Source organism: Poecile atricapillus, chromosome 26 (assembly GCF_030490865.1).
Source record: "Poecile atricapillus isolate bPoeAtr1 chromosome 26, bPoeAtr1.hap1, whole genome shotgun sequence".
In the NCBI taxonomy this organism is placed as follows: Eukaryota; Metazoa; Chordata; class Aves; order Passeriformes; family Paridae; genus Poecile; species Poecile atricapillus.
In genome coordinates, this window is record NC_081274.1 from 935,632 (window position 1) to 956,804 (window position 21,173).

Below are 21,173 nucleotides of genomic sequence, written 5' to 3' on the forward strand. Positions count from 1 at the left end.
GAATTTTGGGTGAATTTGGGGTGAATTTTGGGTGGATTTTTGGTGAATTTTGGGGGAATTTTGGGGGAATTTTGGGTGAATTTTGGGTGAATTTTTGGTGAATTTTGGATGAATTTTGAAGGAATTTTGGGTGGATTTTGGATGAATTTTGGGAGGATTTTGGGTGAATTCGGGGTGAATTTTTGGTGATTTTTAGGGGGATTTTGAAGGAATTTTGGGAGGATTTTGGGGGGATTTTGAGGGAATTTTGGGGCGGATTTGGGGGGGATTTTAGGATTAATTTGGGAAGATTTTGGGAGGATTTTGAAGGAATTTTGGGTGAATTTTGGGTGAATTTTGGGTGAATTTTTGGGGAATTTTGGGAAGATTTTGGGAGAATTTTGGGTGGATTTTGGGAGAATTCTGGGTGAATTTTGGGAGGATTTTGGGAGGATTTTGGGAGGATTTTGGGGGAATTTTGGGAGGATTTGGGGGGGATTTTAGGATGAATTTGGAAGATTTTGGGTGAATTTCGGGTGAATTTTTGGTGAATTTTGATGAATTTTGGGTGAATTTTGGGATGATTTTGGGTGAATTTTGGGTGAATTTTGGGTGAATTTTGGGTGAATTTTGGGTGAATTTTGGGATGAATTTTGGGTGCATTTTGGGAGGATTTTGGGTGAATTTTGGGTGAATTTTGGGTGAGTTTTGGGTGAATTTTGGGTGAATTTTGGGTGGATTTTGGGTGAATTTTGGATGAAATTTGGGTGAATTTTGGGAGGATTTTAGGATGAATTTGGGAAGATTTTGAAGGAATTTTGGGTGAATTTTGGGTGAATTTTGGGTAAATTTGGGAGGATTTTGGGAGGATTTTTGAAGGAATTTTGGGTGAATTTTGGGTGAATTTTGGGTGGATTTTGGGTGAATTTTGGGTGAATTTTGGGATGAATTTTGGGTGAATTTGGGGGCATTTTGGGTGAATTTTGGGATGAATTTTGGGTGGATTTTGGGGGATTTTGGGGCATTTTGGACTCACCGGGAGCATCAGGGCGGTTCCGGGGGCTCCGGGGCTTCCATCGGATCCGGGGATGCCGGAGCGGCCGGGGGGGCCCTTTTGGGGGACCCAAAATAATCCCAAAAAATTCCCAAAGATTCCCAAAATTCCCAAAATTCCCCAAATCCCCCCAGGATCCAGAAAAACCCCCACGAAATTCCAAAAAAATCCCCAAAATCCCCCCCAAATGCCCAAAATTCCCCCCAAAATCCACCCAAATTTCCCAAAATTCCCCAAAAATTCCCCCAAAATTTCCCCAAAAATTCCCAAAAAATTCCTCCAAAATTCCCCAAAATTCCCCCAAAATTCCCCAAAAATTCCCCCAAAAATTCCCAAAAATTCCCCAAAATTACCCCAAAATTCCCCAAAATTCCCCAAAATTCCTCCAAAATTCCCCAAGAATTCCCTAAAAATTCCTAAAATCCTCCCAAAATTCCCCAAGAATTCCCAAAATTCCACAAAATTCCCCCCAAAATCCCAAAACTTCCCCAAGAATTCCCCAAAATTCCCCCAAAAATTCCTCAAAAATTCCCAAAATTCCTCCAAAATTCCCCCAAAATTCCCAAAATTCCCAAAAAATTCCCAAAAAATTCCCCAAAAAATTCCCAAATCCCCCCCAAATTCCCCAAAATTCCTCCAAAATTCCCCAAGAATTCCCTAAAAATTCCTCAAATCCTCCCAAAATTCCCCAAAAATTCCTCAAAAATTCCCAAAATTCCCCAAGAATTCCCAAATCCCCCAGTAATTCCCCAAATCCCCCAAAATTCCCCAAAAATTCCCCAAAATTCCCCAAAATTCCCCCCAAATTCCCCAAAAATTCCCCAAAAATTCCCAAAAATTCCCCAAAGAATTCCCCAAAAATTCCCCAAAAATTCCCAAAATTCCTCAAAAATTCCCCCAAAATTCCCCAAAATTCCCCCCAAATTCCCCAAAAATTCCCCAAAATTCCCAAAATTCCTCCAAAATTCCTCCAAAAATTCCCCAAATCCTCCCAAAATTCCCCAAGAATTCCCCCAAAAATTCCCCAAAAATTCCCCCAAAATTCCCAAAATTCCCAAAATTCCCCAAAATTCCTCCAAAATTCCTCCAAAATTCCCCAAGAATTCCCTCAAAATTCCCCAAATCCTCCCAAAATTCCCCAAAAATTCCCCCAAAATTCCCCAAAATTCCCCCAAAATTCCCCAAAATTCCTTAAAAATTCCCCAAAAATTCCCCAAGAATTCCCAAAATTCCCCCAAATTCCCAAATTTTCCTTCCTCACCCTCTCCCCGGGCTCTCCGGGGGCTCCGGGCGGTCCCTGAGCTCCGGGGGGTCCCGAAATTCCCTGTGGGAATTTTTGGGAATTTTTTTTGGGCATTTTTCCCCAAAAAATTCCAAAAAAATTCCCAAAAATTCCCAAAAATTCCTAAAAATTCCCAAAAAAAAATTTTGGGAAAAGGGGGGGGAGGGGTCTCTTACCGCGGGTCCTTCGGGGCCGGGGGGGCCCTGCACCAACATTCCCTGGGAATTTGGGGGAAAAAATGGGAATTTTGGGGGGATTTTGGGGGGAAAAATGGGAAATTTGGGGGATCTGGGGGAATTTTGGGGGAAAAATGGGGAAAAATGGGAATTTTGGGGGGATTTTGGGGGAAAAAGGGAATTTTGGGGGGATTTTAGGAAAAAAAAGGGAATTTTGGGGGGGATTTTGAGGGGAATTTGGGGGGAAAATGGGAATTTTGGGGGGATTTTAGGAAAAAAGGGAATTTTGGGGGGATTTGGGGGAATTTGGGGGGAAAAATGGGGAAAAAAGGGAATTTTGGGGGGATTTGGGGGGAATTTGGGGGAAAAATGGGAATTCTGGGGGGATTTGGGGGGATTTGGGAGAAAAAAATGGGAATTTGGGGGGATTTTGGGGGAAGAAAGGGAATTTGGGGAAGAAAAAAGGGGATTTAGGGAGATTTGGGGGGAAAAAAAAAGGATTTTAGGGGGATTTGGGGGGAATTTGGGGGGGATTTGGGGGGGATTTGGGGAAATTTGGGGGGAAAACGGGGATTTTGGGGGGATTTTGGGGGGATTTGGGGGAAAAAAGGGGATTTTTGGGGAAAAATGGGGATTTTGGGGGGATTTTGGGGGGATTTGAGGGAAAAAAGGGGATTTTTGGGGAAAAATGGGGATTTTGGGGGGATTTTGGGGGGATTTGAGGGAAAAAATGGGATTTTTGGGGGATTTTGGGGGATTTTGGGGGGATTTTAGGGAAAGAAAGGGATTTTAGGGCAGGATTTGGGGGGATTTTGGGGGAAAAAAGGGGATTTTAGGGGGGATTTTGGGGGATTCTGGGTTGAATTTTCAGGATTTTGGGGTTCCTGGATTGGTTTTTGGGGGATTTTTGGGGATTTTGGGTTGAGTTCTTGGGATTTTGGGGGATTTTGGGGCTTCTGGGTTGATTTTTGGGAGGATTTTGGGGCTTCTGGATTGGTTTTTGGGGGATTTTGGGGGATTTGGGGTTGAATTTTCGGGATTTTGGGGCTCCTGGGTTAATTTTGGGGGATTTTGGGGCTCCTGGGTTGGTTTTGGGGGGATTCTGGGTTGAATTTTCAGAATTTTGGGGGATTTTGGGTTAAATTTTTGGGATTTTGGGGGATTTTGGGGCTTCTGGGTTGATTTTTGGGAGGATTTTGGGGCTTCTGGATTGGTTTTTGGGGGATTTTGAGGGATTTGGGGTTGAATTTTCAGGATTTTGGGGGATTTTGGGTTGATTTTGGGGGATTTTGGGGCTCCTGGGTTGGTTTTTGGGGGATTCTGTGTTAAATTTTCAGGATTTTGGGGGATTTTGGGGCTTCTGGATTGGTTTTTGGGGGATTTTGGGGGATTTTGGGCTGAATTTTCAGGATTTTGGGGCTCCTGGGTTGGTTTTTGGGGGATTCTGGGTTGAATTTTCCAGATTTTGGGGGATTTGGGGTTGATTTTGGGGGATTTTGGGGCTCCTGGGTTGGTTTTTGGGGGATTCTGGGTTGAATTTTCAGGTTTTTGGGGTATTTTGGGTCGATTTTTCAGGATTTGGGGGCTCCAGGGAGGAATTTGGGGGTCCAGGGAAGGTTTTAGGGGGGTGGGACCCCCCAAATTTTGGGGACTCACCGGTTCCAGCGCCGCCGGCTCCCCCTTCTCCCCCTTGGAGCCTCGGGGGGCCTGGGGGGGGCAGACATGGAAACCCCCCAAAATTTGGGGCCGTCAGATGTGGGGGGACCCCAAAATTCACCCCTGGGACCCCCCCAAAAAAACCCCAAAATCCCTTCCCGAAACAGCCCAAAAATTCCCTTAAAAAACCCCAAAATTCCCTTAAAAAACCCCAAAAAATTTCCTAAAAAACCCCAGAAAATTCCCTTAAAAAACCCCAAAAATTCCCTAAAAAACCCCAAAATTCCCCCCCAAAAACTCCCTTAAAAAAACCCCAAAAACCCCAAAATCTTGCCCAAAAAAAACCCCCCCAAAAAATCCCTAAAAAAAAACCCAAAAATCCCCCCAAAATCTCCCCAAATCCACCCAATATCCCCCAAAATTCCCCAAAATCCACCCAAAATGCCCCAAATCCCCCCAAAATCCCACAAAATCCCCCAAAACCCCAAAATCTCCCCCAAATCCCCCCAAATCCCAAAAATCTTCCCAAAATCCCCCCAAATTCCCAAAAATTCCCCCCAAAATCCCCCCCAAGAACCCTGAAATCCCCCCAAAATCCCCCAAATCTCCCCCAAATCCCCCCAGAATCTCAAAAATCTCCCCCAAAATCCCCCAAAAAAACAAAATAAAAAAAATCTCCCCCAAAATCCCCTTTTTCCCCCTCAAATCCCCCCAAATTCCTATTTTTCCCCAAAAATCTCCCTAAAATCCCAAAAATCCCCCCAAAATCTCCCCAAATCCTCCCAAATTCCCCCAAATCCCCCCAAAATTCCCTTTTTCCCCCTCAAATCCCCCAAAAATTCCCATTTTCCCCCAAAATCTCCCCAAAATTCCCTTTTTCCCCCTCAAATCTCCCCAAAATTCCCATTTTTCCCCCAAAATTCCCCAAAATCCCCCCAGAATGCCCCAAATCCCCCCAAAATCCCACAAATCCCCCAAATCTCCCCAAAATCCTTCCCAAATCCCCCCCAAATCCCCCAAATCTCATCAAAATCCCAAAAATCCCTCCCAAAATCCCCTTTTTCCCCTCAAATCCCCCCAAAATTCCCATTTTTCCCCCAAAATTCCCCAAAATCCCACAAAATCCCCCAAAACCCCACAAATCTCCCCCAAATCCCCCCAAAATCCCCCAAATCCCCCAAATCTCCCCAAAATCCCAAAAATCCCACAAAATCCTCCCAAAATCCCCCAAATCTCCCCAAAATCCCCAAAAATCTCCCCAAAATCCCCCAAAATCCCTCCCAAATTTCTCCAAAATCCCCCCAAAATCCCCCCAAAATTCCCATTTTTCCCCCCAAAATTCCCATTTTTCCCCCAAAATTCCCATTTTTTCCCCCAAAATTCCCATTTTTTCCCCCAAAATTCCCATTTTTCCCCCAAAATTCCCATTTTTTCCCCCAAAATTCCCATTTTCCCCCCAAATTCCCATTTTTCCCCCAAAATTCCCATTTTTTCCCCCAAAATTCCCATTTTTCCCCCCAAATTCCCATTTTTCCCCCCAAAATTCCCATTTTCCCCCCAAAATTCCCATTTTTCCCCCAAAATTCCCATTTTCCCCCCAAAATTCCCATTTTTCCCCCAAAATTCCCATTTTTTCCCCCAAAATTCCCATTTTTCCCCCAAAATTCCCATTTTTTCCCCCAAAATTCCCGGATTTTTTGGGGGGGTCTCGCCCCTCCCCCTCTACCTGCCGGTAGCTGTTTTTGGGGAACCCCAAATTTTGGGGGGTCCCGGGGGCCGGGGCCGTGTTCTGCATCCTCTGGGGGGACAAAAAAAATTCGGGAAAACCCCAAAAAATTTGGGAAAAATCCCAAAAATTTGGGAAAAAAAAAAAAAAAAACCAAAAAAATTCCGGGACCCCTCCTCATTTTAATCCCAAAATTTTGGGGTTTTTTTCCCAAATTTTGAGGTTTTTTCCCCAAATTTGGGGATTTTTTTCCCCAATTTTGATTTTTTTCCCTCAAATTTTTGGGTCTCCACCCCCAATTTTGAGGTTTTTTCCCCAATTTTGGGGTTTTTTCCCCAAATTTTGGGATTTTTTTCCCCAATTTTGAGTTTTTTTCCTGAAATTTTGGGGTCTCCACCCCCAATTTTGGTTTTTTTTCCCCAATTTTGATTTTTTTCCCCAAATTTTGGGGTCCTCAGCCCAGTTTTGGGGTTTTTTTCCCCAAATTTTGGGATTTTTTCCCCAATTTTGAGGTTTTTTTCCCAAATTTTGAGGTTTTTTCCCCAAATTTTGGGATTTTTTCCCCAATTTTGATTTTTTTTCCCAAATTTTTGGGTTTTTTCCCCAAATTTTGGGATTTTTTTCCCCAATTTTGATTTTTTTCCTCAAATTTTGGGGTCTCCACCCCCAAATTTGGGATTTTTCCTCAAATTTTGGGGGTTTTCCCCAAATTTTGGGGTTTTTCCCCCAATTTTGGGATTTTTTCCCCAATTTTGGGTTTTTTTCCCCAAATTTTGGGGTCCCCAGCCCAGTTTTGGGGTTTTTTTTTCCAATTTTGGGATTTTTTCCCCAATTTTGGGGTTTTTTTCCCCAATTTTTGGGGTCCTCAAGCCCAAATTTGGAATTTTTCCCCAAATTTTGGGTTTTTCCCTAAATTTTGGGGTCCCCACTCCCAATTTTGGGGTTTTTCCCCAATTTTGGGGTTTTTTTCCCCAAATTTTGGGGTCCCCAGCCCAGTTTTGGGGGTTTTTTTCCAATTTTGGGGTTTTCTTCCTCAAATTTTGGGGTTTTTCCCCATTTTTGAGGTTTTTTTCCAATTTTGGGGTCCCAAATCCCAAATTCCCAAATTTTGGGGTCCCAAATTCCCAAATTTTGGGGTCCCCAACCCCCCCAATTCCCAAATTTTGGGGTCCCCAAATCCCCAAATTCCCAAATTTTGGGGTCCCCAAATCCCCAATTCCCAACTTTTGGGATCCCCATCCCAAATTTTTGGAGTTTTTCCCTCAAATTTTGGGGTTTTTCCCCATTTTTGGGGTTTTTTTTCCCAATTTTGGGGTCCCAATTCCCAAATTTTGGGGTCCCCAATCCCAAATTCCCAAATTTTGGGGTCCCCATCCCAAATTTTTGGAGTTTTTTCCTCAAATTTTGGAGTTTTCCCCCATTTTTGGGGTTTTTTTTCCAATTTTGGGGTCCTAAATTCCCAAATTTTGGGGTCCCAAATCCCCAATTCCCAAATTTTGGGGTCCCCAATCCCAAATTCCCAAATTTTGGGGTCCCCAAATCCCCAACTCCCAAATTTTGGGGTCCCCATTCCAAATTTTTGGAGTTTTTTCCTCAAATTTTGGGGTTTTTCCCCATTTTTGGTTTTTTTTTCCAATTTTGGGGTCCCAAATCCCAAATTTTGGGGTCCCCAAATCCCAAATTCCCAAATTTTGGGGTCCCAAATTCCCAAATTCCCAAATTTTGGGGTCCCCAAATCCCAAATTCCCAAATTTTGGGGTCCCCATCCCAAATTTTTGGAGTTTTTCCCTCAAATTTTGGGGTTTTTCCCCATTTTTGGGGTTTTTTTCCCCAATTTTGGGGTCCCCAAGCCCAAATTTGGGATTTTTCCTCAAATTTTGGAATTTTTTTCCCCAAATTTTGGGGTTTTTCCCTAAATTTTGGGGTCCCCACGCCCAAATTTGGAATTTTTCCTCAAATTCTGGGGTTTTCTTCCTCAAATTTTTGGAGTTTTTTCCTCAAATTTTGGGGTTTTTCCCCATTTTTGGGATTTTTTCCCCAATTTTGATTTTTTCTCCTCAAATTTTGGGGTCCCCACCCCCAAATTTGGGATTTTTCCTCAAATTTGGGGTTTTTTCCCCAATTTTGATTTTTTTCCTCAAATTTTGGGGTCTCCACCCCCAATTTTGAGGTTTTGTCCCCAATTTTGGGGTCCCCAAGCCCAAATTTGGGATTTTTCCTCAAATTTTGGGGTTTTTTTCCTCAAATTTTGGGGTTTTTTACCCAATTTTGGGTTTTTTTTCCCCAATTTTGGGGTTTTTTTCCCCAAATTTTGGGGTCCCCAGCCCAGTTTTGGGGGTTTTTTTTCCAATTTTGGGATTTTTTTCCCCAATTTTGGGTTTTTTTCCCCAATTTTGGGTTTTTTTCCCCAATTTTGGGGTCCCCAAGCCCAAATTCGGGATTTTTCCTCAAATTTTGGGGTTTTTCCCCATTTTTGGGGCTTTTTTCCAATTTTGGGGTCCCAGATTCCCAAATTTTGGGGTCCCCAAATCCCAAATTCCCAAATTTTGGGGTCCCCATCCCAAATTTTGGAGTTTTTTCCTCAAATTTTGGGGTTTTTCCCCATTTTTGGGGTTTTTCCCCATTTTTGGGGTTTTTTTTCCAATTTTGGGGTCCCAAATTCCCAAATTTTGGGGTCCCCAATTCCCCAATTCCCAAATTTTGGGGTCCCCAATCCCAAATTCCCAAATTTTGGGGTCCCCAATTCCCAAATTTTTGGAGTTTTTTCCTCAAATTTTGGGGTTTTTCCCCATTTTTTGGGTTTTTTTCCAATTTTGGGGTCCCAAATTCCCAAATTTTGGGGTCCCAATTCCCCAATTCCCAAATTTTGGGATCCCAAATCCCAAATTTTTGGAGTTTTTTCCTCAAATTTTGGGGTTTTTCCCCATTTTGGTTTTTTTTTCCAATTTTGGGGCCCCAATTCCCAAATTTTGGGGTCCCCAATTCCCCAATTCCCAAATTTTGGGGTCCCCAATTCCCAAATTTTTGGAGTTTTTTCCTCAAATTTTGGGGTTTTTCCCCATTTTTGGGGTTTTTTTCCAATTTTGGGGTCCCCAATTCCCAAATTTTGGGGTCCCCAATTCCCAAATTCCCAAATTTTGGGGTCCCAAATTCCCAAATTTTGGGGTCCCCATTCCAAATTTTTGGAGTTTTTTCCTCAAATTTTGGGGTTTTTCCCCATTTCTGGGGTTTTTTTTCCAATTTTGGGGTCCCAAATTCCCAAATTTTGGGGTCCCCAATCCCAAATTTTGGGGGTTTTTTCCTCAAATTTTGGGGTTTTTCCCCATTTTTGGGGTTTTTTTTCCCAATTTTGGGGTCCCCAAGCCCAAATTTGGGATTTTTTCTCAAATTTTGGAATTTTTTTTTCTCAAATTTTGGGGTTTTTCCCTAAATTTTGGGGTCCCCACTCCCAATTTTGGGATTTTTTCTCCAAATTTTGATTTTTCTCCTCAAATTTTGGGGTCTCCACCCCCAATTTTGAGGTTTTTTCCCCAATTTTGGGGTCCCCAAATCCCCAATTCCCAAATTTTGGGGTCCCCATCCCAAATTTTTGGAGTTTTTTCCTCAAATTTTGGGGTTTTTCCCCATTTTTGGTTTTTTTTTTCCAATTTTGGGGTCCCAAATCCCAAATTTTGGTGTCCCCAATTCCCAAATTCCCAAATTTTGGGGTCCCAAATTCCCAAATTTTGGGGTCCCCACTCCCAAATTCCCAAATTTTAGGGTCCCAAATTCCCAAATTTTGGGGTCCCCAATTCCCCAATTCCCAAATTTTGGGATCCAAATCCCAAATTTTTGGAGTTTTTTCCTCAAATTTTGGGCTTTTTCCCTATTTTTGGGGTTTTTTTCCAATTTTGGGGTCCCCAAATCCGCAATTCCCAAATTTTGGGGTCCCCAATTCCCCAATTCCCAAATTTTGGGGTCCCAAATTCCCAAATTTTGGGGTCCCCAATTCCCAAATTTTTTGAGTTTTTCCTCAAATTTTGGGGTTTTTCCCCATTTTTGGGGTTTTTTTCCAATTTTGGGGTCCCAAATCCCAAATTTTGGGGTCCCCAATCCCCAAATTCCCAAATTTTGGGGTCCCCAAATCCCCAATTCCCAAATTTTGGGGTCCCCATCCCAAATTTTTGGAGTTTTTTCCTCAAATTTTGGGGTTTTTCCCCATTTTTGGGTTTTTTTCCCCAATTTTGGGGTTCCCAATTCCCCCAATTCCCAAATTTTGGGGTCCTTAAATCCCAAATTTTTGGAGTTTTTTCCTCAAATTTTGGGATTTTTCCCCATTTTTGGTGTTTTTTCCCAATTTTGGGGTCCCCAACCCCCCCAATTCCCCAATTTTGGGGTCCTCACCCCCAATTCCCAAATTTTGGGGTCCCCAACCCCAAATTCCCAAATTTTGGGGTCCCAACCCCCCCAATTCCCAAATTTTGGGGTCCCCAAATCCCCAAATTCCCAAATTTTGGGGTCTCACCTGGAGCCTCTCCGGGGGGGTTCCCCCAAATTCTCCGCAGCCCCCGCAGGATTTGGGGTGGGGTCGGAATTCCGGGAAGATCCGGAGCTCCTGGATTTCCCCCTGGAATTTTGGGGGGGTTTTGGGCTGGATTTGGGGCTGGAATTTTATGATTCCCAAGCGGAATTTCACCGTTCCCACCCCAAAATTCCCAAATTCCCACCCAAAATTCCCATCCCCAAAACTCCCAAATTCCCACCCAGAATTCCCAAATTCCCACCCAAAATTCCCATCCCCAAAATTCCCAAATTCCCACCTGGAATTTCACCATTCCCAGATGGAATTCCCACCCAAAATTCCCATCTGGAATTCTCATCCAAAATTCCACCCATTCCCACCCCAAAAATTCCCAAATTCCCATCCCAAATTCCCAAATTCCCACCCCAAATTCCCAAATTCCCAGCCAGAATTCCCCCATTCCCAGCCAGAATTCCCAAATTCCCACCCAAAATTCCCGAAATTCCCATCCAGAATTCCCAAATTCCCACTCAAAATTCCCAAAATTCCAGCCCAAAATTCCCACATTCCCATCCAGAATTCCCACCTGAAATTCCCACCCCAAATCCCCCCATTCCCACCTCAAATTCTCCCATTCCCAGCCAAAATTCCCAAATTCCCACTCAAAATTCCCAAATTCTCACCCAAAATTCTCCCATTCCCATCCAGAATTCCCAAATTCCCACCCAAAATTCCCACCCCAAAATTCCCATCCAAAATTCCCTGAAATTCCCACCCCAAATTCCCATCCCAAATTCCCAAATTCCCACCCTGAATTCCCAAATTCCCATCCAGAATTCCCAAAATTCCCACCCAAAATTCCCAAAAATTCCCAGCTTCAATTCCCATCCCCCCGATTTTTTGGGAATTTTTTCCCGGGATCACCTGGAATCCCTGGGCCAGGAGGAGGGTCTGGAGGAACCCAGAATTCCCAAATTCCCACCCCAAATTCCCTCCTGCAATTCCCCCATTCCCACCCAAAATTCCCACCCAAAATTCCCGTCCAGAATTCCCAAATTCCCACTCAAAATTCCCAAAATTCCCATCCAGAATTCCCACCCAAAACTCCAAAAATTCCCACCCCAAATTCCCACATTCCCACCCCAAAATTCCCACCCCAAATTCCCAAATTCCCACCCCAAATTCCCCCATTCCCACTCAAAATTCCCAAATTCTCACCCCAGAATTCCCACCTGGAATCTCCCATTCCCACCCCAAATTCCCACCCAAAATTCCCAAATTCCCATCCCAAATCCCCACATTCCCATCCCAAAATTCCCACCCCAAAAAATTCCCAAATTCCCTGAAATTCCCGCCCCAAAATTCCCCCATTCCCACCCAAAATTCCCAAATTCCCACCAAAAATTCCTGTCCGGAATTCCCACCTAAAATTCCCAAATTCCCACCCAAAATTCCCTGAAATTCCCACCCCAAATTCCCAAATTCCCACCCAAAATTCCCTGAAATTCCCACCCAAAATTCCCTCCCAAAATTCCCAAATTCCCTCTCATAATTCCCAAATTTCCACCCCAAAATTCCCAAATTCCCACCCAGAATTCCCAAATTCCCATCCCAAATTCCCTCCTGGAATTCCCCCATTCCCACCCAAAATTCCCATCCAGAATTCCCAAATTCCCACTCAAAATTCCCAAAATTCCCACCCAAAATTCCCGAAATTCCCATCCAGAATTCCCAAATTCCCAATTTTTTGGGAATTTTTTCCCGGGATCACCTGGAATCCCTGGGCCAGGAGGAGCCTCCGGGGGAACCCAGAATTCCCAAATTCCCACCCAAAATTCCCATCCCAAATTCCCACTCAAAATTCCCTGAAATTCCCACCCAAAATTCCCTGAAATTCCCACCCAAAATTCCCAAATTCCCACCCCAAATTCCCTCCTGGAATTCCCCCATTCTCACCCAAAATTCCCACCCAAAATTCCCAAATTCCCACTCAAAATTCCCAAAATTCCCACCCAAAGTTCCCAAAAATTCCCAAAAATTCCCAGCCTCAATTCCCACCCCCCCGATTTTTTGGGAATATTTTTTTTCCTGGAGGAACCCAGAATTCCCAAATTCCCACCCCCCCAATTTTTTGGGAATTTTTTCCCGGGATCACCTGGAATCCCTGGGCCAGGAGGAGGCTCCGGAGGAACCCAGAATTCCCAAATTCCCACCCAAAATTCCCATCCCAAATTCCCAAATTCCCACCCCAAATTCCCAAATTCCCATCCAGAATTCCCTCCCAAAATTCCCAAATTCCCTCTCATAATTCCCAAATTTCCACCCCAAAATTCCCAAATTCCCACCCCAAATTCCCCCATTCCCACTCAAAATTCCCAAATTCCCGCCCCAAATTCCCCCATTCCCACTCAAAATTCCCTCCCAAAATTCCCAAATTCCCGCCCCAAATTCCCATCCAGAATTCCCAAATTCCCACCCAAAATTCCCACCAAAAATTCCCACCCCGAATCCTCCCATTCCCACCCAAAATTCCCAAATTCCCACTCAAAATTCCCAAAATTCCCACCCAAAATTCCACCCAAAATTCCCAAAATTCCCACCCAGAATTCCCAAATTCCCATCCCAAATTTTTTTGGGAATTTTTCCCGGGATCACCTGGAATCCCTGGGCCAGGAGGAGGCTCCGGGGGAACCCAGAATTCCCAAATTCCCAAATTCCCGATTTTTTGGGATTTTTTTTTCCCGGGATCACCTGGAATCCCTGGGCCAGGAGGAGGCTCCGGGAGAACCCAGAATTCCCAAATTCCCACCCAAATTTTTTTGGGAATTTTTTTTCCCGGGATCACCTGGAATCCCTGGGCCAGGAGGAGCCTCCAGGGCAACCCAGAATTCCCAAATTCCCAAATTCCCGATTTTTTGGGAATTTTTTCTCGGGATCACCTGGAATCCCTGGGCCAGGAGGAGGCTCCGGGGGAACCCAGAATTCCCAAATTCCCACCCAAAATTCCCATCTGGAATTCCCATCCTAAATTCCCAAATTCCCACCCCAAATTCCCCCATTCCCATCCCAAATTCCCTGAAATTCCCACCCAAAATTCCCATCCAAAATTCCCAAAATCCCACCCAAAATTTCCTGAAATTCCCTCCCAAAATTCCCAAATTCCCACCCCAAATTCCCTCCTGGAATTCCCCCATTCTCACCCAAAATTCCCATCCAGAATTCCCAAATTCCCACTCAAAATTCCCAAAATTCCCACCCAAAATTCCACCCAAAATTCCCAAATCCCCATCCAGAATTCCCCCATTCCCAGCCAGAATTCCCACCCCAAATTCCCTGAAATTCCCACCCCAAATTCCCCCATTCCCACTCAAAATTCCCAAATTCCCACCCAAAATTCCCACCCAAAATTCCCTGAAATTCCCACTCAAAATTCCCAAAATTCCCACCCAAAATTCCCAAAAATTCCCAGCCTCAATTCCCACCCCCCCCCCGATTTTTTGGGAATTTTTTCCCGGGATCACCTGGAATCCCTGGGCCAGGAGGAGGCTCCGGGGGAACCCAGAATTCCCAAATTCCCACCCCCCCGATTTTTTGGGAATTTTTTTTCCCGGGATCACCTGGAATCCCTGGGGAACCCAGAATTCCCAAATTCCCACCCAAAATTCCCAAATTCTCACCCAAAATTCTCCCATTCCCATCCAGAATTCCCAAATTCCCACCCCAAATTCCCTCCTGGAATTCCCCCATTCCCACCCAAAATTCCCATCCAGAATTCCCAAATTCCCCCCCAAAATCCTCCCATTCCCATCCCAAATTCCCTGAAATTCCCACCCCAAATTCCAACCCCAAGTTCCCAAATTCCCACCCAAAATTCCCTGAAATTCCCACCCAAAATTCCCACCAAAACTTCCCTCCCAACATTCCCAAATTCCCATCCAAAATTCCCACCCAGAATTCCCAAATTCCCAAATTCCCGATTTTTTGGGAATTTTTTCCCGGGATCACCTGGAATCCCTGGGCCAGGAGGAGGCTCCGGAGGAACCCAGAATTCCCAAATTCCCACCCAAAATTCCCCCATTCCCTCCCAAAATTCCCACCCCAAATTCCCAAATTCCCAAATTCCCACCCAGAATTCCCAAATTCCCACCCCCCCGATTTTTTGGGAATTTTTTCCCGGGATCACCTGGAATCCCTGGGCCAGGAGGAGGCTCCGGGGGCGCATCCGGAGGGGGTGGGGGAGGGGCCGGTTCCATCCGGAGCCGCAATCCAAGGAAAAGGAGACGGAACCGGAACCGGAACCGGAACCGGGAGCGGGAGCGGATCCGGAGCCTCCCAGGGACAGCGCCCACCACAGCCGGTGCCACCTGATCCGGGAGGGGAGAAAACCCGGATTGGGGGCAATTCCCAGGGATTCGGGATCCAGGGATGGGATTTGGGATTGTTTGGGATGATCCAGTTGGGTTTTCCAATGGATTCGGGATCCATGGATGGGGTTGGAAAGGGATTTGGGATCCAGGGAGGGGTTGGGAGAGGGATTTGGGATCCATGGATGGGATTTGGGATCTTTGGGATGATCCAGTTGGGTTTTCCAATGGATTTGGGATCATTGGAGGGGTTGGAAAAGGGATTTGGTATCCATGGATGAGTTTTCCAATGGATTTGGGATCATTGGATGAGATTTCCGAGGGATTCGGGATCTTTGGAGGGGTTGGACGAGGGATTTGGGATCCATGGATGAGTTGGAAAAGGGATTTGGGATCCATGGATGAGTTTTCTGAGGGATTTGGGATCCAGGGATGGGATTTGGGATCGTTGGGATGATCCAGTTGGGTTTTCCGAGGGATTTGGGATCCATGGATGGGGTTGGGAAAGGGATTTGGGATCATTGGACGGGTTGGAAAAGGGATTTGGGATCCAGGGATGAGTTTTCCAAAGGATTTGGGATCATTGGATGGGATTTGGGATCGTTGGGATGATCCAGTTGGGTTTTCCAATGGATTTGGGATCCATGGATGGGTTGAGAAAGGGATTTGGGATCATTGGATGAGTTTTCCAAGGGATTTGGGATCATTGGAATGATCCAGTTGGGTTTTCCAATGGATTCGGGATCCAGGGATGGGGTTGGGAAAGGGATTTGGGATCTTTGGAGGGGTTTGGAAAGGGATTTGGGATCCAGGGATGGGATTTGGGATTGTTGGGATGATCCAGTTGAGTTTTCCAATGGATTCGGGATCCAGGGAGGGGTCAGGACACGGATCCGGGATCCATGGAGGGGCTGGGAAAGGGATTTGTGATCCATGGATGAGTTTTCCAATGGATTTGGGATCATTGGGATGATCCAGTTGGGTTTTCCGAGGGATTTGGGATCCATGGAGGAGTTGGAAAAGGGATTTGGGATCCATGGATGAGTTTTCCAATGGATTTGGGATCCATGGATGAGTTTTCCAATGGATTTGGGATCCATGGATGAGTTTTCTGGGGGATTTGGGATCATTGGGATGATCCAGTTGGGTTTTCCGAGGGATTCGGGATCCATGGAGGGGTTGGAAAAGGGATTTGGGATCCATGGTTGAGATTTCCGAGGGATTTGGGATCACTGGAGGGGCTGGGAAAGGGATTTGGGATCATTGGGATGGGATTTGGGATCATTGGGATGATCCAGTCGGGTTTTCCAATGGATTCGGGATCCATGGATGGGATGGGAGAGGGATTTGGGATCCAGGGATGAGTTTTCCAATGGATTTGGGATCATTGGGATGAACCAGTTGGGTTTTCCAAGGGATTTGGGATCCATGGATGGGTCGGGAAAGGGATTTGGGATCCATGGATGAGTTTTCCGAGGGATTTGGGATCCATGGATGAGATTTCCAATGGATTTGGGATCATTGGATGAGTTTTCCAAGGGATTTGGGATCCAGGGATGAGTTTTCCGAGGGATTTGGGATCCATGGATGAGTTGGAAAAGGGATTTGGGATCCAGGGATGGGATTTGGGATCGTTGGGATGACCCAGTTGAGTTTTCCAAGGGATTTGGGATCCAGGGATGGGATTTGGGATCGTTGGGATGACCCAGTTGAGTTTTCCAAGGGATTTGGGATCCAGGGATGGGTTGGGAAAGGGATTCGGGATCCATGGATGGGTTTTCCGAGGGATTTGGGATCATTGGAGGGGTTGGACGAGGGATTTGGGATCCATGGTTGAGATTTCCGAGGGATTTGGGATCCATGGATGGGGTTGGGAAAGGGATTTGGGATCATTGGGATGATCCAGTTGGGTTTTCCAATGGATTCGGGATCCAGGGATGGGATTGGAAAGGGATTTGGGATCCAGGGAGGGGTTGGAAAAGGGATTTGGGATCCAGGGATGGGATGGGAGAGGGATTTGGGATCCATGGATGGGATTTGGGATCATTGGGATGATCCAGTTGGGTTTTCCAAGGGATTCGGGATCCATGGATGAGATTTCCGAGGGATTTGGGATCCATGGATGGGGTTGGGAAAGGGATTCGGGATCATTGGGATGATCCAGTTGGGTTTTCTGGAGGATTTGGGATCCATGGTTGGGTTTTCCGAGGTATTTGGGATCATTGGAGGGGTTGGGAAAGGGATTTGGGATCCATGGATGAGTTTTCCAATGGATTTGGGATCCATGGTTGGGTTTTCCGAGGTATTTGGGATCATTGGAGGGGTTGGACGAGGGATTTGGGATCCAGGGATGGTTTTTCCAAGGGATTCGGGATCCAGGGATGGGATTTGGGATCTTTGGGATGATCCAGTTGGGTTTTCCAATGGATTCAGGATCCAGGGATGGGTTGGGAGAGGGATTTGAGATCCATGGATGGGATTTGGGATTGTTGGAATGATCCAGTTGAGTTTTCCGAGGGATTTGGGATCCAGGGATGGGTTTTCCAAGGGATTTGGGATCATTGGAATGATCCAGTTGGGTTTTCCGAGGGATTTGGGATCCATGGATGGGATTTGGGATCGTTGGGATGATTCAGTTGGGTTTTCCAATGGATTTGGGATCCAGGGATGAGTTTTCCAATGGATTTGGGATCATTGGGATGATCCAGTTGGGTTTTCCAAAGGATTTGGGATCCAGGGATGGGATTGGAGAGGGATTTGGGATCCAGGGAGGGGTTGGAAAGGGATTCGGGATCCAGGGATGGGATTTGGGATCGTTGGGATGATCCAGTTGGGTTTTCCGAAGGATTTGGGATCCATGGATGAGTTTTCCAATGGATTCAGAGGAATCCATGGATCCAGGGATGGGTTGGAAAAGGGATTCGGGATCATTGGGATGATCCAGTTGGGTTTTCCAATGGATTCGGGATCCAGGGATGGGATTGGAGAGGGATTTGGGATCATTGGAGGGATTGGAAAGGGATTTGGGATCCATGGATGGGATTTGGGATCATTGGGATGATCCAGTTGAGTTTTCCAATGGATTTGGGATCCATGGAGGGGTTGGGAAAGGGATTCGGGATCCATGGATGAGTTTTCCAATGGATTCGGGATCCAGGGATGGGATTGGAGAGGGATTTGGGATCTTTGGAGGGGTTTTCCAAGGGATTTGGGATCCAGGGATGGGATTTGGGATCATTGGGATGATCCAGTTGACTTTTCCAAGGGATTTGGGACCCAGGGATGGGTTGGGAAAGGTTTTTGGGATCCTCAGGACGATCCCATTGAGTTTCCAAAGGATTTTTTGGGATCATGGCTTGGGTTTCCCAGGGATTCCCCATCCCAGCCCCTCCCCCCCCACAGAATTCCCAAAGGATTCCCCCCCAGAATTCCCGCCCCTCCCCCCCCTGGGAATTCCGGGAATTCCCACCCCTCCCCCACAGAATTCCCAAAGGATTCCCCCCCAGAATTCCCGCCCCTCCCCCCACAGAATTCCCAAGGAATTCCCACCCCTCCCCCCCAGAATTCCCAAGGGATTCCTCCCCAGAATTCCCGCCCCTCCCCCTCCCGGGAATTCCGGGAATTCCAGCCCCTCCCCCACAGAATTCCCAAGGGATTTCCCCCATTCCAGCCCCTCCCCCACAGAATTCCCGCCCCTCCCCCCTGGGAATTCCAGCCCCTCCCCCCCAGAATTCCCAATGAATTCCCACCCCTCCCCCTCCCGGGAATTCTGGGAATTCCCACCCCTCCCCCACAGAATTCCCAAGGAATTCCCACCCCTCCCCCTCCCGGGAATTCCGGGAATTCCCACCAGAATTCCCAAGGGATTCCCCCACAGAATTCCCACCCCTCCCCCTCCCGGGAATTCCGGGAATTCTGGCCCCTCCCCCACAGAATTCCCAAGGAATTCCCACCCCTCCCCCTCCCGGGAATTCCAGGAATTCCGGCCCCTCCCCCCACAGAATTCCCAAGGGATTCCCCCACAGAATTCCCACCCCTCCCCCCCCGGGAATTCTGGGAATTCTGGCCCCTCCCCCACAGAATTCCCAAGGGATTCCCCCACAGAATTCCCAAAGAATTCCCCCCCAGAATTCCCGCCCCTCCCCCACAAAATTCCCAAGGGATTCCCCCACAGAATTCCCACCCCTCCCCCTCCCAGGAATTCCCACCCCTCCCCCACAGAATTCCCAAGGAATTCCCACCCCTCCCCCACAGAATTCCCAAGGGATTCCCCCCTGGGAATTCCCGCCCCTCCCCCCCCGGGAATTCCAGGAATTCCAGCCCCTCCCCCCCAGAATTCCCAAGGAATTCCCACCCCTCCCCCTCCCGGGAATTCCAGCCCCTCCCCCACAGAATTCCCAAGGAATTCCCGCCCCTCCCCCACAGAATTCCCACCCTTCCCCCCCTGGGAATTCCAGGAATTCCCACCCCTCCTCCCCTGGGAATTCTGGGAATTCCCACCCCTCCCCCCCTGGGAATTCCCACCCCTCCCCCCCAGAATTCCCAATGAATTCCCACCCCTCCCCCTCCCGGGAATTCTGGGAATTCCGGCCCCTCCCCCACAGAATTCCCAATGAATTCCAGCCCCTCCCCCCCAGAATTCCCAAGGAATTCCCACCCCTCCCCCCCCCGGGAATTCCGGGAATTCCGGCCCCTCCCCCCTCACCGTCCATCGTCCAGCCGCGTTCCCGGCCTGGGATCCCTCTGGATCGGGAATCTCCGACCCCGGATCAGGAGGGCGGGATCCGATCCCAGCTCCAGCTCCAGGATCCTCGTCCCGGATCCGTCCAGGAGCGACAGCAACCGGAACCGGGAACGGGAACGGGAACGGGAACGGGAATGAGAGGAGGGATCCCAACGGAGAACGGCCGAGAGAGAGAATTCCAGAGGGAACGGACCTGGAAGGGATTGGGAATATCGGGAATGTTGGGAATATTGGGAAAATTTGGAAAATTGGGAAAATTGGGAAAATTGGGAATGTTGGGAATACTGGGAATGGCGGGAATATTGGGAATATTGGGAATTTGGGATTTGGGAATTGGGGATTTTGGATTTTGGGAATTGGGGATTTGGGATTCTGGGAATGTTGGGAATTGGGGATTTGGGAATTGGGGATCCCAACGGAGAACGGCCGAGAGCGAGAATTCCAGAGGGAACAGACCTGGCGGGAATGTCGGGAATTCTGGGATTGGGAATATTGGGAATGTTGGGAATGTTGGGAATTGGATCAGGGCTGAGAGAGAGAATTCCAGCGGGAACGGGCCTGGGGAAATGTTGGGAATATTGGGAATGTTGGGAATTGGGAATTTGGAATTTTGGGAACTCAGAACTGGGATTTGGGAACTGGGAATTGGGATTTGGGAATTTGGGATTTGGGGTCTGGGATCAGGAATTGGAATTTGGGATTGGGGAATTTGGGAATCGGGATTCGGGATTTGGGATCTGGATTTGGGATTTGGGAATTTGGAGTTTGGGAATTTGGGATTTGGGAATTTGGAATTTGGAAATTTGGGGTTTGGGAATTTGGGAATCAGGATTTGGGATTTGGGATCAGGGTTTGGGAATTGGGATTCAGGATTTGGGATCAGGATTTGGGACTTGGGAATTTAGGGTTTGGGAATTTGGGATTTGGGAATTCGGGATTCGGGATCCGGGATTCGGGATTTGGGATTCGGGATTCGGGATCCGGGATTCGGGATTCGGGATTTGGGATTCGGGATCCGGGATTCGGGATTCAGGATTCGGGATTCAGGATTCAGGATTCGGGATTTGGGATTTGGGATTCGGGATTTGGGAATTCGGGATTTGGGATCCGGGATTCGGGATTCGGGATTTGGGATTCGGGATTTGGGATTCAGGATCCGGGATTCGGGATTCGGGATCTGGGATTCAGGATTCGGGATTTGGGATTCGGGATTTGGGATTTGGGATTCAGGATTCGGGATTCAGGATTCAGGATTCGGGATTTGGGATTTGGGATTCGGGATTTGGGATCCGGGATTCAGGATTTGGGATTTGGGATCCGGGATTCGGGATTTGGGATTTGGGATCCGGGATTTGGGATTCGGGATTTGGGATTAGGGATTCAGGATTCGGGATTTGGGATTTGGGATTCGGGATTCGGGATTTGGGAATTTGGGATTTGGGATCCGGGATTCGGGATTTGGGATCCGGGATTTGGGATTTGGGATTTGGGATTCGGGATTTGGGATTTGGGATTCGGGATTCGGGATTTCGGATTCGGGATCCGGGATCTGGGATCCGGGATTCGGGATTTGGGATTCGGGATTTGGGTTTTGGGATTTGGGATCCGGGATTTGGGATTTGGGATCTGGGATTTGGGATTTGGGATCTGGGATTCGGGATCCCGACCGGGGCTGCTCCAGGGATTCGGGA

The 21,173-nt window shown here is 47.1% G+C and overlaps 1 protein-coding gene across 1 annotated transcript in view; it reads right to left on the reverse strand.

Moving 5' to 3' along the window:
- The window catches only part of COL11A2 (collagen type XI alpha 2 chain), a gene marked incomplete at its 3' end in the record, with an annotated part of 124,087 nt that overhangs the window by 95,326 nt on the left and 7,588 nt on the right, over positions 1–21,173 (reverse strand). Inside the window, exons 3-6 of the mRNA XM_058857302.1 lie at positions 4,148–4,198; positions 2,492–2,533; positions 2,295–2,357; positions 1,016–1,090 (exon numbers count right to left, since the gene is read on the reverse strand). Of these exons, the coding sequence (XP_058713285.1) occupies positions 1,016–1,090; positions 2,295–2,357; positions 2,492–2,533; positions 4,148–4,198 (231 nt within the window). The remainder of the gene's footprint in view (positions 1–1,015; positions 1,091–2,294; positions 2,358–2,491; positions 2,534–4,147; positions 4,199–21,173) is intronic.